Here is a 16,310-nt window from a genome sequence, read left to right as displayed (position 1 = left end):
GACAATTTTTTCCAACATGAAACCTGAGTTATGGATGATTTACATTCTATATTGTAAATAAATTGTAAATCTGGTTTCATTCGGATGCAAAGGTTGGATACTATATGAAAAACTTACGAACAGTGCATACGAGCGCAATGAAAATAGCAAAAATAAAAATAGCACGCATATCTGAAGATTTCCAAACGGAGAAATCGAACTGATTTCCAAATAACGAAATCGAACTGATACAGCGAGACTCAAACTTCCTTCTTTTATACGACGGAGCATTGATGTGACAAATACGATAAATTCATACGATAATGATCAGCAGAAAGATTCAGTGGTTGAGAAATTTATGTAACAAATGTATATGGTAAATACCGTATTTAAATAAACATATGCAGACAGTAAAATATTGATTCAACCAACACCAAACTACTGCATGTCATCCTTTTAGCAAGTGATCCATATCATCCGTTGAGATAGGATACATTCAGAATCCATTCAATTCGATTATATATTGATGCAATGACTCGTTTATTTCAATGTTTAATTTTTTGAACGGATATGACACTTTTTGTTACAATTTCCAGCGATACGCGCGTGCACTTATCGCCTTGTTCCATTGTCTATCATCTGGAAGACCTCAGACAGATCATGGTCTGGTGCGAGGACACATGCTTTCTCTGATACAAGGCCCATTGCGAGTTTGTCGAATCCAACCCCGGTTGCAGAAGCATCCAGCTCGACAGCGCTGAAATTAATATTGCGATTTAATTAAACGAGAATGTTTTGCAACAAAATAATTGATCAACACAATGAGAAGTGTGCGAAGCATCAACAGCTTTTGAAAGATATTGTTTTGACATCATCTGACAGTCCGCAGACCGATTTCCCATGATCTACAAGTTTATAGATCTATAAATCTTACAAACAATTTTTTTTATCTTCTGTTTCTTGATTGACTTCCCTTCGTCTAAACCAACTTATAATTGACAATTTCATTTAAATTTTCGCTGTCACCCGATAACTCCTGAATTTACAGCGAAACTTGAACATCAAGTCAAGTATACTTTGCTACAGAATACTTACTGCTCCAGGACAAGATGGTCTACGATTACCACAAGTACGTGGGCATGCACGACCGCATGCTCTCCAGGAGGATCCAAGAGCGCAGCGCGGGTGGCGTCTGCCAGGTTGCGCAGCTGTGAAAATAATTAAAATATTAACAATCACACGATCGGTAATCAAATTAGTTTTTTTCCCCCGTCGAGCAGTTGATGAATTAATTACTCACAAGTGGTGTATGCCAACACGAGGAAGATAGCGAGGACGAAAAGAATACGCATCTTGAGAGTTTTGCAAATGGTTAAATCAAATTAATACTGGCAAGCTTGCACACGACCCTTTTATACAATTTCCTGCTATAGCGAACATTTTTTTATTAATTTCGGTGAGTTTGTAGAATAAATATCACGTACTCGAATTCAATTTTTGTTGCTTTTTCCTCGTTATGACAACTGGACGTCAGAAATGTGGAAGACAAACAAACAGGTTCATAATTCTACGGAATTTTAAGGGTAGGAGACCTGCAAACATATTTCAAGTATTATGATAATGAAATGATAATGTTTTTCACTCAGGAACGTCTATCACTTACCTGACCAGCCGACAGTTCGTTGGTGCACAGTGAAAAAACTTAACGTTAATTGCACCGGAAATAAAAGACATTTTGAGTTGCACTAAGAAAATCATTTATTTTTATTTTTTGAAGGGGTCTCTGCATAACTCAAATTTCAATTATTAAAGTTTGAAGAAAATTGAACAGATGGGAGAATTAAGTTTGTATTCAATTGAAGTCTAATATTATTAAACTGTTGAGTGAACCATAGCAGATTAGCACGGGCTGATGAGACAATCGTCTAGTCGAAGTTAGAGACAAGTTACAAATTTAGCAAACATTTTGAAAAATCAGATGACAATTTTAATTTTTTTTAAATAAATAATTCAAGTTCATGCGGGTCACCAAGTGGCTGAGAGTGGAAAGTTTAGATAAGTTGAGTGCTGGCACTTCGCTGAGTTACAAAAGAAGGAAAATGAAGCCCTTACAACAAGCATAGACGAAGCGGAGGATCCATGAAACATGTGGTTTAGTATTTTATCACTTTCACTGTCCAACTGCGTAAATAAAAATCCAAAGAATTAATTAACATTCATTTCCATATCAAACACGCACGTCAATCAGATATTTTTAGCGTGAATTCTTTTTTTTCTATTGGTAATTGTATATAAGGATCAAGTGAAATTTTTTTATATCAATTTAATCTCGTTCGTTCGAAAAGCCCTGAAGATGCGTGAGCTCGTCATACTGACCATATTCCTGGTCTTCGCATGCACCTGTACGTATATTCAAATTACCGTACACCTCAGGGAAATTTGTCGACTGTTTAGTAAAACTTATCTACCCATTCGAGAAAAATTGCCAACTTGTTGGATAATTTTTTGCCAAAGGATAGACAAGTCTTACCAGAGAGTCAACAAACTTTCCCGAGCGGTGAGTTAATTTTTTCTGAAAAGCCAAAGCACAATATAATTGTCAATCATCTACACGAGAATTTAAAAACAAAATTTAGTAGCGAAGTGGTAAAACGAGATCAATGGACTTATTTCTAACTTAAGTTTTTCAACAATATCTTGGAGAGTAAGAGAGATAGCGAAATTTTTGTTATAATCTTTGTTGTTGCGCTCAGTTTGCTTTATAAAAAAGGTTTCAATAGAAATTTCGCTATCTCCCCCAAATTTTGAGATATTCATAAAAAACTGGTCAATAGTCCAAAAAGTATTATCTTGATTTATCACTTCGCTACTGAATTGTCATACGAATGTCAGTGTTGCGATAATTTTGACAGGTGCGGTACCTCAACGTGGTCTTCCTCCTTGTCCGGAAAATGCCAGTTTTCGACCCTGCGGCCCAGCCTGCCCCGTGATGTGTTCAAACCTGAGGCCCCAATGTCCGGGAGAAGTAAGTTATGCTAATTCTTCAAATACCGAGGCAACACTATCAGAAAATAGAGAGATTTGATTCATTTATTTTGTATGTTCTGGGTACTATGTTTCTATGTCAAGGCCATTATTTGATTAAAGGAAAATATCTCTTTCAGTCCTGCAGAGCCGGATGCTTCTGCAATTCCGGTTGGATTCAACAAAGTCCTGGTGGTCCATGTGTGCGAACCTGCCCTCGTTAAAAATAATTCTCTCCTCGATGAGAACGACAAAATCAATTATATACAATAAAACCATTTTAATTCTTAATAACTCTTTATTCCTGACTTTGTCATTTTCATTCTGATGACTTCTAATTTCTATTTTTCATAAGTTGCGCCTACATCTTATCTGCTTTACTGAGTGTTGAATCGGTACAGAAGACATTGTCGAGTCACACCGACGCCCTCTGCTGATGAAACTATTTGTTAGGACAGAACTATGTGAACTGTAATCGATAAAGCAACAAGAAAATGTAAAACATACATATTACTACTTGTGAATGACCTGTCGGTATGAGGGAACTACGTGTTCCCTCACTGCACACATTAATTATTTAAAAATAAACGAGAAGCCAACGAAACATTGTCTGCTCAGTATAAACGGTTACAAATGTAGCACAACAAACACAAACAATAGAATTAAATCATTTTTCGAAAAACAATAACATGCTGGTAATCTACAAACGAATATTTTTATCACCACCAGCTGCCAGAATCGACGGTGGCGCATCTCATCGTCGGCGTCGTTACTAACATCGGCGTAAGCCTCTAGGTAGTCTCTCCTCCTATAAATAAATGAGAGAGTAACGAAACATTTTAAGCTCAGTACAAACGGGCACAAACCTACTCCAAACGATAGAATCAGTTCATTGTGTAACAAGACATCATCTGTCGGTTATCACACACACACACACGAAGTGTGACGCCCTCCCTCTTTCGTGGGCAAGTACTACGACGCTGCTGGTGTCAGGCAAATGCCCAGAAGTGCCCTTCTAGTTCATTCTATCCTCCCTGACTCATCCAATGAGCTGGTATGGTGGGAGAAACAGACCGAGGAAGAAACGGCTAGTTTCGTTGCACACACGTCTTGCCGACCAAATGGAAATGGAGTCGAGGCACGATAAAGCACCTTCAACATTTCTAATCCACTAAAATAAATGCTGAATGATGCGATCGATTATTCGAATAATGTTAATATGAAAAGAGAATTATCAAATCATTGATAAAAATGAAAATTTATCATTAAAATTGACGACAGATAAACGCGATTAATATCATTTTAACGAGCATTAATTATCGAAGTTTAAACTCGTAAAAAAGGCTGGAGGAAGGACGAGAATATTTTCGGATTATTTCTGAAAAAAAATAAATACATAAAAGTATTCACCCAACAATAGCCAGTCCAAATTATCATTTGGCTGGACGAGTCCGATGCGAGGTATCATAACGTACATCGTAGCATCATATTCTTGTTTCACGTAAGTAACAAATATATTTTATTTAACCTAGACTATTTAATCAATTGCACGGGGTATTTTGTAACCCGTCAATGGAGGCCGACACCCTTTTACACCAGTGTATACGTGCCACAGCAATGGCGGCGCAGGACAGCCTGAAACGTAGACATTATCAGTGGGCAATGGACACTCGAGCTCTTGGTGAATAAATCAATCGACTCGCCGCGGAATTTTCACGATTTTTACTCTGTTGGAAAAATTCCTGGTGATTAGCTGCAGTGAAAATTTGGTTTTTCTCGGTAATTTCTAGCTGGAGTACATGTATATGTGCAGTTTTTGGCACTTAGTGATGTCGGTTTAACTGTGTAGTGGAGGTTTTTTCGACAAATTTTTTTTTCATCCGTGGAGTGAGTGTTCGGGGATTGTTTCGAGGGAAATTGAGTTTTTGGAGGGGATTTCGGGGGCCGAGGGGAGGAACTGGTATCACTCGGTATCTGTTACTGTGCTACATGAGGACAAAACGAGAAGTTGGCATTGTTTTATGCGGGATCAAGGGGTAATTTTTGGTTTTTACCATTTGGAAAAGTGGGGAAAGTTTGATTGTGGGGTGAGATTTTTTTTATGATTGTGAGGAGTGATTATTTGGGGTTGCTCTTTCTTCCTGGGAGAGCGTAAATTATTTTTTCATCGTCATTTACTCAACGTTTGTTCAGTATTTTATAATAATAATGGAATTGTTGTTGGGAACACGTGCTGGGAATTGGAAAATAATCTTTGTGAGTTTCGTGAGACTTTTTCATGATCTTGAGAGTTTTTCGAAGTTTGTAGACGTATTTTTAATACGTTTTTTCTTGTCGTTATCTTGCTATTTTTTTATAGATGTTACGTTTATCATTTACTGCATGCTAACCACGCCTGACGTTGCCATTGCCAATACGCCACTGAGGGGTAAATTTTGGAATTTACTTTCTGAGAAAATGGGGAAAGTCTAATTGTGGAATAAGACTCTTTGTAACAATAATGGGGAGTGATTTTTCAAGGGGAAAGAGAACTCCAGTCCCCTCCTGACATTTTACAATCAATGTTTCTTCTACAATTATTAATTTGTATCTATGAAACTACTGTAGCGACTCGGTTATCGTCTTGTAACATCCACTAAACAGTTTCATAAATAGAAAGTAATAATTGCAAATGAAACCAAAGTAGTAAATACTCATGTAGCTTTTAATTTTTATCTCAGTGCAATAACTTTTGTGCCCATTGTGATGATAAAAATCGTTCGATGGTCGTGGGGACAAGGGTTTCTCAGCCCATGGAATTATACCACTCACCCTTACCTCGTGCTGTAAATTTTCCACGAGCCAAAAAAATTTTTCCGTACTCGTAACGAAATATACCATTTCGTCCTTCGGATATCCAATTATTCATGAGGAAAAAATTGAAACGGTTTATCAATTAATTCGTGATCATTACATCATAAGTTAGTATTTTTAATCAGTACATTGATTGCTTCTTTCTGTAAATAATTGAATAATCAGTCTGTAGGATATGTTGTGGTTGAAGGCGTTTTTCGATATTTAAATTATCTCATGATTGTTTATTTTCAAGTTCATACTGTAAACTCAACCATTTTCAATCATGAAATTTGTCAATGAAATTGCGTGAGAAAATTTTAACAAAAGTGTGCATATTAATAAATGTGTTATGATCGCAAGCAAATATTTATATCACATGATCATAATGTTCAAAAATAATATTTATTCCTTCTTGAATGCAAATTTGTACCTGCAATGTTTGAATCATATAATGACTGTCAAATTTGTAAAAACCAGAGATCAAATACGAAATTATCCGAGGAAAATCTATAAACGATTTATCATTTAATTTATGAGAATTCTTTCGAATTCCTTGTCACTTTATGTCAAACATAAAGGAGTTTCTTTACGGTGGTTGTGCTGAATGTCTATCCAACTATGACAATTTCCTCGTTGAGTAAATGAGGAAAGTAATTATTCTTCAAACTCCATATGAAAAAATCCTCGATTTTATTTATTTATTTTCATCATGAGTAAAATCATATTTCAATAATTTGCTACAGATTCCGTTAAGGAAATTAACTTTAAGTTCAATGGAGTCAATGTCAGCCCAATCCATTCTACTGACAAATTGCACTGATGAGGATTGCCCAATATTACCCCTACATCTACATAATTTAAAATATAAATTTCTCCCAGTAGGTGACATGCCTAGCAGTCGCGACCTCGACCGCGTGGATCGTAATGGCCGATACAAATCCCGTCGTCGTGAAAGCGGGACAGACATCCTAAATCGCCTCCTGCCCGACAAGAAGCACCGTAAACATGGTAAATCAAAGACCTCAAAGAAGAAGAAAAAACACAGTCGCGATCGTCTCGACTCAGTTCCTTCAGTAGCCTCATCAGTGGTAAAGCCACTCGTTGAGTATTCGGACGTCTCCAGTGAGGACTTATCCGGCCCTGAAGCCGGTGAAATACAGTCGGAGGAGTCGCGTGGTGCAAGTTACACGGACGGTGAGCCAGTGGAGACACTTCTTCGGCCAAAATACTATGCCTCACCACCTCGTCCCCTTGGCGCATCACCAATCAGTCTTTCGCCATCACCACCGATGCATCGTCACTCTGCTCCATACTCCCCCCAGGGGGAGGCACCCCAACAATCACCGGAGTACGAGGAAGAGAATCGTCGTTATGTCAGGAGAAAAGAGAAGAAACACAAACGCGAGAAGAAGAAGAAGAGATCCCTGAGTCCCTCTTCGAGCTCCTCAAAGAAGAAAAAACGTAAATCAAAAAGGACCTCGAGATCACCCCCGAGAATTTTGCAGGAAGTGTCTTCTCCAATTCCTCCAAAGCAAATTGATACATGGCCAGAGTCTCCTCCCCTTCCCCTGAAGGATTCAACGTCACCAATATCACCAGCTACTCCTCGTGATAACAGGTCACCAAGTGATATGGACCTAGAGTCTCCACCTCGTGAAGAGACAAATATCACCCCTCCTGGGAGCATAATGACGAGAAGAACAGAATCACCTCACACTCCTCTGTTACCACCGAGACCACCCCTTACTCCAGAGCTCCCAAAGTCCCCAGAACAAATGAAGTCACCATCCCCTAGACGAAGTTTGAGCCCACTGGAGACGAGCCTCAGTAGAAGACGAGTCCATTCCCCGAGTCCTCGACGAAGGGAGCCCTCACCTTCCCCGAGAAGGAGGGAGTATTCGCCCATGGGAATGCTGAGGATGCGTCACACTCCAAGTCCCAGTAGACGAAGGGAATACTCTCCAAGTGCCATGCACAGACGACGTGACCCGAGATCCTCTGTATCACCTCCAGGCAAGAGACGACGAAGGGATGATTCTGAAAGACGTCACCGACATCACGAGAAGGAACGAAGGGACAATAAGAGGAAATCTCGGTCGACTAGGAGCCCACCTGGACGAGGACTACCTTTGCCTTTATCCAGATCAAGATCGAGAAGCCCCAGGAGCTGGAGAAAATTGACAAGATCGAGATCAAGATCGAGGAGAAGGAGTAGATCCCCGAGAAAGTCGCGATCCCCCAAACTTCTCAAATCACTGAGAAAACACAGATCGAAGAGTCCCAGGCCATTGAGGGCATCAATACCATCACCAGGTCCGCACAGACCACGAGTGAGAAGTCCATCGAGTTTGAAAGCTATCAATCTACGAGGACAAGCGAAAATTAACGAGACAAGTCTCTTCGCTGAACTAGTCAAGGACAGGAACATGAGGGAATTGGCTTACAAGAAGCTGCAGGAAGCTAAGGAGAAGGCTGGCAATCAGGACGAAGTACAGATAATTGAAGGCAATGACGAGAGAGACTCGAATCATTCATCAGATGATAAGATTAGTGATAAATCGGCTAATGGAAAGATGATTGAGGCAAATCCTGAGGTTCTCACGATAATAGGCCCAGCAGCAGCGGTAGGTTCAGGGCCTCCAGCCGTTAAATCCTCTGAGGAGGCTGGTCTTACACCTCCACTTCCTCAGCTGTCTCAGGAAACTCCGCCAATACCTACTAATAATTTAGGACCAGAGCCAACGCCGCCACCACCACTACCTCCAGCCCCTCCTCTACCCCCTAACAATGGAGCACTGGGATATCCAGTGAGGACACCTCCTCCAGAGCCATTGCCAATACCAACAATTACAAGCTCTGGACTTTCAATTTCATCTCATCAGACACATCAGCCGTCAAGCCTCATCACTAGTGCTATTTCAAAGTTCAATACTCCTAACAATATTGTTCCTTTGAAGTCAGTGGATCCGCCAAAGACTCCGATCATCAAATTTAAGACAAAAAGCCTTTCAAAGCTGCCACTACCACCTGGAATCAATCAGAACGATTTGGAGAGCATTGATTCACCACCAAGCAGATCTCCCAGTCCGCCGAAGGTGAAGCCTGCAGCTGTGACAACTCCAGCAGCCAAAGTGGCAGTCAAAAAGGGAATCAAGGATCTACCAATGCCTCCAGGAATGATCCCAGGGGGTGATGACTTCTCTGGTGAAGAGGATCCTAATGCCACTCCTCCCAGGGGAAAAATAGACAGAGTAGCACCCAAACCAAAGCTCAAGAGGCCGAAAATCCTGAAGAGACGAAGCTCCAGGAACTGCCACATGCCCATGTCTGCCAGTGGTGGTAAAGACTGGGGGGAGAGGTGTGTTGATGTGTTTGAGGTGATCGCACAGATTGGTGAGGGGACTTATGGACAGGTTTATAAAGCCCAGGATAAGAGGGCTGCGGTGCTTGTTGCCTTGAAGAAAGTCAGGTTGGAAAACGAGAAAGAGGGATTCCCTATCACTGCTGTCAGGGAGATCAAAATTCTCAGACAGCTCAATCACAAAAATATTGTCAATTTGAGGGAGATTGTCACTGATAAACAAGATGCTAAAGACTTCAGGAAAGATAAGGGGAGCTTCTACCTCGTGTTTGAGTATCTGGATCACGATCTGATGGGACTGCTGGAGTCTGGAATGGTGGATTTTGATGAGATGAATAATGCTAGTATCATGAAACAGCTTTTGGATGGTCTCAATTATTGTCATGGGAAGAATTTTCTTCACAGGGATATTAAGTGCTCCAATATTCTTATGAATAACAGGTGAGTTGGTGAGGAGGGTCACAATTTATAATATTGATGTTTTTCATGTGAGTAGAATTTTTCATTGGTTAATGGACGTTCCAGGGGAGAAGTTAAACTGGCTGATTTTGGATTAGCGAGATTGTATAATGCTGAAGATAGACAGCGTCCTTATACAAACAAAGTCATAACCCTGTGGTATCGTCCACCAGAGCTGCTTCTCGGTGAGGAGAGGTATGGGCCAGCCATCGATGTCTGGAGTTGTGGCTGTATTTTAGGCGAATTATTCTGGAAGAAACCATTATTTCCGGTGAGTGACGTAAATATTGTCTAGCTCTTTTCAGTTCAATGGTATAGACAATTCATCAACGTAATTCAGTTCATAAATATGAGGTTCTGAAATTCTGAATGTCCTCCGATATAAAATTCCATTCCATTCAGTAGAATTCAATGAAATCGTTCAAATAAACTCCAATATTGTTTCTCTCATCTTTACAATGGAGAAAACGATTTTAATTAAATTATTCCCAGATTTTTAATGACAAATTAATTCAGTTCGTGATGTGTAAACTCAACTAATCGATAAAAGTGTATTATTCTAACAGGGCAATGCAGAAATGCAACAACTAGACATGATATCCCGGGTATGTGGCACCCCGACTCCAGCAGTCTGGCCATCTGTGATAAAACTTCCCCTTTTTCATCTCCTGAAAGCCAAGAAAACCCACAGACGCAGATTACGCGAGGATTTTTCATTCATGCCATCCCTCGCTCTAGATCTACTCGACAAAATGTTAGAACTGGACCCAGACAAACGAATTACAGCATCCGAGGCCTTGAAAAGCGCATGGCTGAGGAACGTGCAGCCAGAGTTGTATGTTCTTTAAAAAAAAAAATCTCTTCCCTCTTAAAAAGAGACGTTTTGCTTATTAATTAAATTTATTCCAGAATGCCAGCACCTGAATTACCCACATGGCAAGACTGTCACGAACTGTGGAGCAAAAAACGACGAAAACAGATGAGAGAACAGGCTGAGACAGCAGCAACGGGAAGGGACGTTGGAGGGTGAGTAGCTGACTGTTGAAGCACAAATATTTAAATAAATAAATATATCTGATGGAGAAATGATATATGATTTTTTCAATGTATATAATACAGAACGTAGTGGATAAGATATTTAGATAGAAAATATTTTCACGTCAGCATTTGTTTTTACTTAGATTGAAATGCAGACTCGTTACATTTGTTATCATTAATCATTTATCATTGTTTATCCCCTCTGTATTATTTTATTTCTTATACACGAGGGAACGGTTGAGACGAAAAATCAACTGGATGATCCAACAAAATGATTAATTAGATTACATAATTCAAGTAATTATTGACAATTACTGGTGAATAATCAGCGTCTTCAGGATCATCACTGATCAAATTATTTCCACAGGATTATTTTTTTTTCTTTCGTTTTCTTTTTTTTTCTTTGTCACATTGTGTAGATATTTTCAGGATAATATTTCAATCTTATGTAAATAAACACATTTGTTGGTTTTTCCGTAAACAAAAAGAAGGTTGAGGGCTACTGAAAGGGACACAACGATGTAACAGTGCGGTTTATTAGTATTTAAGTAAGATTATTATTACTGATATTGTAAATAAATAAATAAAACAAAGATTCTTTCCCCTTTTAATTTATTTCAGATTTTTTTGAGGTGAGGTTTTTGGCGTTTATCTGCTGAATTCAATCTCATTGATTGAATTTGCTGTCAATTTTTGAAGAATTGAGAGCAGCAATTCACGGAATTTGGTTTCTCTTTGGAGAATTGCAGTCATTGATTTGTTAGCAAATTTAGGAGTCGATGGCTTGATTCAGTTTAAAAGAATATGAATGTTGAATAATATGGAATGTCTTAGTAAAATTTATAATAGTCTATGATTTATTGATACTTAGGAGTTATGAAAATGGAACTAATGACCTCTCATGGGCCTGACTAATTGATTATGGATTTCATGTATTATTAACTCGTGATGCATTCTACTGATCCCGCAAAATGTTCTCATTTGCTTTATTGACTTTCAATAAATATTTGAACATGAAAACTTTGTTTATCCAGCACTTGAAAAATTGTAAATTGAAGACATTCGTAAAAAAGTAGTCAGCATCTTATAATAACAACACAAGGAACTTTTTAAAGGTTAAAAAGGGTAAAAATGATTTTTTACTATTGAACGGGGCAGAATCGATCGTTTCGCAAGTTCGGTAGTAATTCCGATATTCGGACATATATCAGGAACTGGCTAATGGGTTCCACGATTCAATTAAGGCTTCAAAATTTAACTGGCCGTTATCCCCGTATATTGTTAGCTCTTCGCGACTACTTGAGATTGACACATACTTCTTTCGTAAGAATTGCATTGTTTGTTTATCATCTGATATTCTGACGGAGATGAGGACATTGGGAAGTATGATAAATAAAAAATCAAAATTATTCATATGAAAATTATTATTAAAAAACTTATTTTGGTTCTGTTAAAATGCTTCTTAAGAAATTGTTGTGACGGATTCATGTGTTAATTTTGAAATTTATGTAATTGTAAATTAATGCCAAAATGCTGATGAAAATCGTTGAATGGAAATGAAGCGAAGACTAGATTGAAAGAATATTTAATATATTTAAAAATCTATTTAGAAAAAAATATGAGATAATTTTGTGAAATTGGTAAATTGCAAGTGTTCCGTCAATGTCAGGCGATGTAAAATAATTTTGAAATGAACAATAGGTTTAAAGGGGATTCATGAGAGTAATCATTTGTTTGTTAAAAGTCACTCGACTCAAATGTCAAAGAAAACTATTATTTTGAATGAAAAATGCATACGAAATTAATTTACATGAGACGATCTGTCTTCATCATATTAATTCGACATCCTTGTAATTACTTTCAGAGTGAAAATTTTATTATCCTCCTAGATTCAGAGATAGGCACCAACACCTAATCCTCAAAATAAATTTTACAATGTTTCATTTCCCCAGCGGAAAAACTAATTTGTCAAATTTCTAGTCTGTAATCACAAAATGAGTATCATAGATCACTTGATCTATTTTTGAACCAACAATTATTGATCAGTGAAGGAAATTATTAAAATATCTGAAAATTTGGTAGACATATTAAAAAGTTAATTTCTACCTTTTTGTAGCTCTCATTCTCTTGTACAAAAAAAGTTGAAGTGAAAAAATTCACTGACTCCCTCAGATTAACAGAGATTCACTAAAGTCTGATTCTCGAGTTTGATAAACATGTAACAAAAGAATCTCAATTGAAGAAGAATTTTCAATGCGAAAATTCATGAATTTAGAAGACTTGATTTATTTTAGAATAAAAATTCATGATAAATGAACGAAATGACAATTTTAAAAACTGGAAAATGTGTTTCAGGAAATAATTGAGTTAGATTGTGGCCAAATGATTGAGGGAGAAAATAAATATGACTTAAACACAGTGTTTACTATAGGTAAATGATTTATTTAGATTATTTTAGTTTATCATTTCATTCATCTTAATTTCATGATCATCTGTGGATCGAACCTCTCCAGAAATTAACAAAAATCTCTATCCATTAATTTCGATTAATTGATGACCTCCAACCCCTCCAGTGACGTCAGCATTCTCATTTAATCGACGATTAATCAATCAATACTAATTAATAAACGGGATGTAATTGTGGCATGACCTGTGCATAAATCGATTGTTACTGACCAAGCAATTGAATAAAGAATAATTCATGAGAGTATTCTTGGATTTTTTTTGACTTCAGATCATCAAAAAGACTGAAAATGGAGGCAGGGTACAGCTCCCATGGGCCAAATTTTGGGAGCAACGATGGAATACTCGAGGGGAACACCTACAGTGTATCACCTGGAGCGTATTACTACAATAGTCCCGTGAAAACGAGGACCAACCAGAGGTGTGAGGGTGGCGATGTGCAGGGAATGGATTTGAATACTGAGGATAGCCTTGCGAGAAAATTGAGTCATCTTACTGGGGCTTTGAGCCAAGGAAAACCCATCAGGGTTGACGATCTTATGTCTCTTCGATTAGACAACGAGGTAATTGTTTTTATTTATGAGTTGAATTTTTCAGTCGTCGAATACCATAATCGTATACTTTCATCTGGAAATTACGTAGAATGAACGTTCTGGAAATGACGTAAATGAACGTTCATGAATCCGCATGTGTGCCAAATTGTTTGCAATTTTTTTATAAATTGTCGCCAAAAAAACTACGATAAAAATTAAACATCAGAAATGTCGTCATGTTTTTATTTTATATTATGACAGATTATTGATATTTCTTGAGAGCACTTATGGGTGTAATTTTAACTCAATCGGTCAAGTAGTTTGAAAGATAAAATCATTTTTCGGAAAATCTTTTTCCGAAAGCGTATAAACTAATAACTAAACTAAATCAGTCACATGATTTATTCCAATGATTTGCGTTTCTTTTCAGAGTGATCCAAAAGCTGTACAACTTTTGGAGGAGCTGCACACAGAATTACGTCTAGCAGCGAATTCACGGGTAACTGGACAACTTGAAGCTCATTTGCCAGTACTCAATCCTCCTCAATCTGGTAATATTGAAAAATAGTAAATAATAAAGGGAATTGTCACGATTCATTGTGAAAGACACAGTACAAGAAGTAGACATTAACTCCAAAGAAACTTCTGAGAATATTTCACGAATTTAGATTGCCTCAGCTATAATTCAATTTTACTCAACTGAATATTAAAATTTAACGAGCAAACCGCAAGAAAACAAATGGTCTTCTTGACCCTTGAGTTGTCAGCCCTCAGAAATGTAAAAAAAATCAAAGGAACGACTTTTTATTAATTAATTAAAAATTAATTTTAAAAACTTATAATCTGGAGGTCTAATGGGTCCCCGTCTGGAAGTTATAGAAACGTGAAAAAATAGGGGAGTCTGGCCTATGAATTTTTATTTCGCCCCTAGGGGCTGAGCACAGTCATTCGACTGAGCTCGGTTAGGTCGCGGTTCTTAAGCCTCGGGGCATAAAATATCGTATGCAACACGGCAGTAAAAATATTTTCTGGTTAATGGTGACGTCGTCACCGAGATTCCAGCCGAAGGCGAGGGTTATAGTCACATCATATACTAGTTGTCTATAATTCAGGGCTGAGTTTAATGATTTTGAGAGTCATATGGCCCTGAAGTTTGCTCTTGGGATCCAACGAGGTTGTGGATAAGGTCAAATGACTCTAGGAATTAAAGGACTTTATGGTCGCATACCGGGGGAACCGAAGAACCCGTGAGAATGATTGAGGTTTACAATGGAAAGGTCACGAGGGCCTAACAGCCCTTGAAAATATTCAGGGTCCTTTTTATTTTAACCCGCATTCTCATGAATTATTCGGCTTAGTCGTTTTTACTGATGTTTCATGCCCACATTATAAAAAAATGCAATTTTTCAGAACCCCTAAGTGGTAAAACCACATTTGACGCCCACGCAGTGTACGCAGGCGATGACGCAGTGAGTTGTGGCGGAAGATGGTCCCAGTTAGCGACCGCAGGCATTAAAACAGCTCTGTCGGCCCTGATGTCCCGATATGGACTGGAAACTTACAGCACCCCAATAATAAATCAACAAACGGGTAAATCATTCGCTGGAACATCTCAAGCCATTTTCCCAGCAGCTTCGTCGTCCACACAGTCTGCATTTGGCTCGTAGTCCACAGTTTTTATAATTGCGTTCCTCCTGCCACCCCTCAACCGTGTAATTTATTGTAACAATCAAAAATGAACAAATGCCCTCTCGATATTCACTGTTGTAAAGATTCTACAACTGTTAATCCATCAATATTTAAAAAAATATGACTTGAATGCAGAGAGTGACTGTTGTATATTAAATTCCATATTTTCATCGTAAATTTAAGAACTTAGAATTCGGATTTATAAATCCATGGAGCAATTTATTATTAAATTATCAGTCATTTTAATTGAAAGTTTGATTTATTATTCTGATGATTTTTGTCTCTCGGTTTTATCAATTTATTTATCAAAATGGAGAGGGTGATATTGTTGTAGAACAGAGAAATTATGGTTATTGGTGATTTCCTTTTTCATTTTCTACTGTAAAGTGTTTATATGCCATTGGGTTTTTTTATTATTGTGCAACAATAGTTATTGATGGAATATGTAAATATTATGAAGGATCAATAATAAAGACTTGGAACAATTGATATAGTTGAGTTTCTTGGGCAGTGGGTTCAAGCAAGGACTTCTGGATAATTATGGATCAAGTCATTTCAAGATAAAGATAGTCCATTGGAAAAAGTCTATTCATTTTATTGTTTAATCTATTCTGGGAAAATAATTACGCTTGAGACGTACCTAGACTTCTCACATCGATTAAGTATCAACTGGGCGTGTGAAATTTTATTTCATAAAGAATTTTTCAGTATAAGCATTCAGCAGAAAATCCGTCTTAGCTAAGCAGTTTCACAGTGATACATGAGGCCGATTTCCGTCCAGAAACTTTGCCTGGGTTGGAAAGTGTTGCTGAGAGCTTCAAAATTATCGAGTATCTCCCGACGAGGGAAATACTCGATTTATTTGGAAACTCTCCGGGTTTTTGACGCCATAAAACTCCTTAGAAAATTATTAAAAATGTCAGAAGAAT

General features: G+C 37.8%; 1 protein-coding gene and 2 long non-coding RNA genes across 8 annotated transcripts in view; 2 read left to right on the top strand and 1 right to left on the bottom strand.

The window, feature by feature from the left end:
* LOC135160433 (uncharacterized) overlaps nucleotides 1–16,310 on the bottom strand; it is a 28,208-nt gene that overhangs the window by 644 nt on the left and 11,254 nt on the right. Inside the window, exons 4-8 of the long non-coding RNA XR_010298561.1 lie at nucleotides 3,870–4,186; nucleotides 3,727–3,811; nucleotides 1,280–3,040; nucleotides 1,075–1,187; nucleotides 118–736 (exon numbers count right to left, since the gene is read on the bottom strand). This is a non-coding gene — a long non-coding RNA (uncharacterized LOC135160433). The remainder of the gene's footprint in view (nucleotides 1–117; nucleotides 737–1,074; nucleotides 1,188–1,279; nucleotides 3,041–3,726; nucleotides 3,812–3,869; nucleotides 4,187–16,310) is intronic.
* On the top strand, nucleotides 2,266–3,297 carry LOC135160436 (uncharacterized). Its single transcript, XR_010298564.1, has 3 exons — nucleotides 2,266–2,381; nucleotides 2,892–3,004; nucleotides 3,144–3,297. It is a non-coding gene; the product is annotated as an uncharacterized LOC135160436 (long non-coding RNA).
* On the top strand, nucleotides 4,118–15,870 carry LOC135160395 (cyclin-dependent kinase 12). 6 transcript variants are annotated; one of them, XM_064116899.1, is made up of 8 exons: nucleotides 4,118–4,504; nucleotides 6,721–9,640; nucleotides 9,725–9,929; nucleotides 10,225–10,493; nucleotides 10,568–10,684; nucleotides 13,431–13,722; nucleotides 14,123–14,243; nucleotides 15,103–15,870. In XM_064116899.1, the coding sequence occupies exons 2-8, from the start codon at nucleotides 6,726–6,728 to the stop codon at nucleotides 15,357–15,359; spliced, it is 4,176 nt and encodes a 1,391-aa protein (XP_063972969.1). In that variant the 5' UTR covers nucleotides 4,118–4,504; nucleotides 6,721–6,725; the 3' UTR covers nucleotides 15,360–15,870. The 6 variants fall into 6 exon arrangements, 5 of the variants coding, with proteins under 5 accessions (XP_063972969.1, XP_063972966.1, XP_063972968.1 ...); XM_064116896.1 differs by having other exon boundaries at nucleotides 6,718–9,640; XM_064116898.1 differs by lacking the exon at nucleotides 4,118–4,504 and adding an exon at nucleotides 4,680–5,039.

The sequence above is a fragment of the Diachasmimorpha longicaudata genome, chromosome 3, assembly GCF_034640455.1.
Source record: "Diachasmimorpha longicaudata isolate KC_UGA_2023 chromosome 3, iyDiaLong2, whole genome shotgun sequence".
Lineage (NCBI taxonomy): Eukaryota > Metazoa > Arthropoda > Insecta > Hymenoptera > Braconidae > Diachasmimorpha > Diachasmimorpha longicaudata.
The sequence above is the reverse complement of the archived record's forward strand: the minus strand, read 5'-3'. Positions and strand labels throughout refer to the sequence as shown.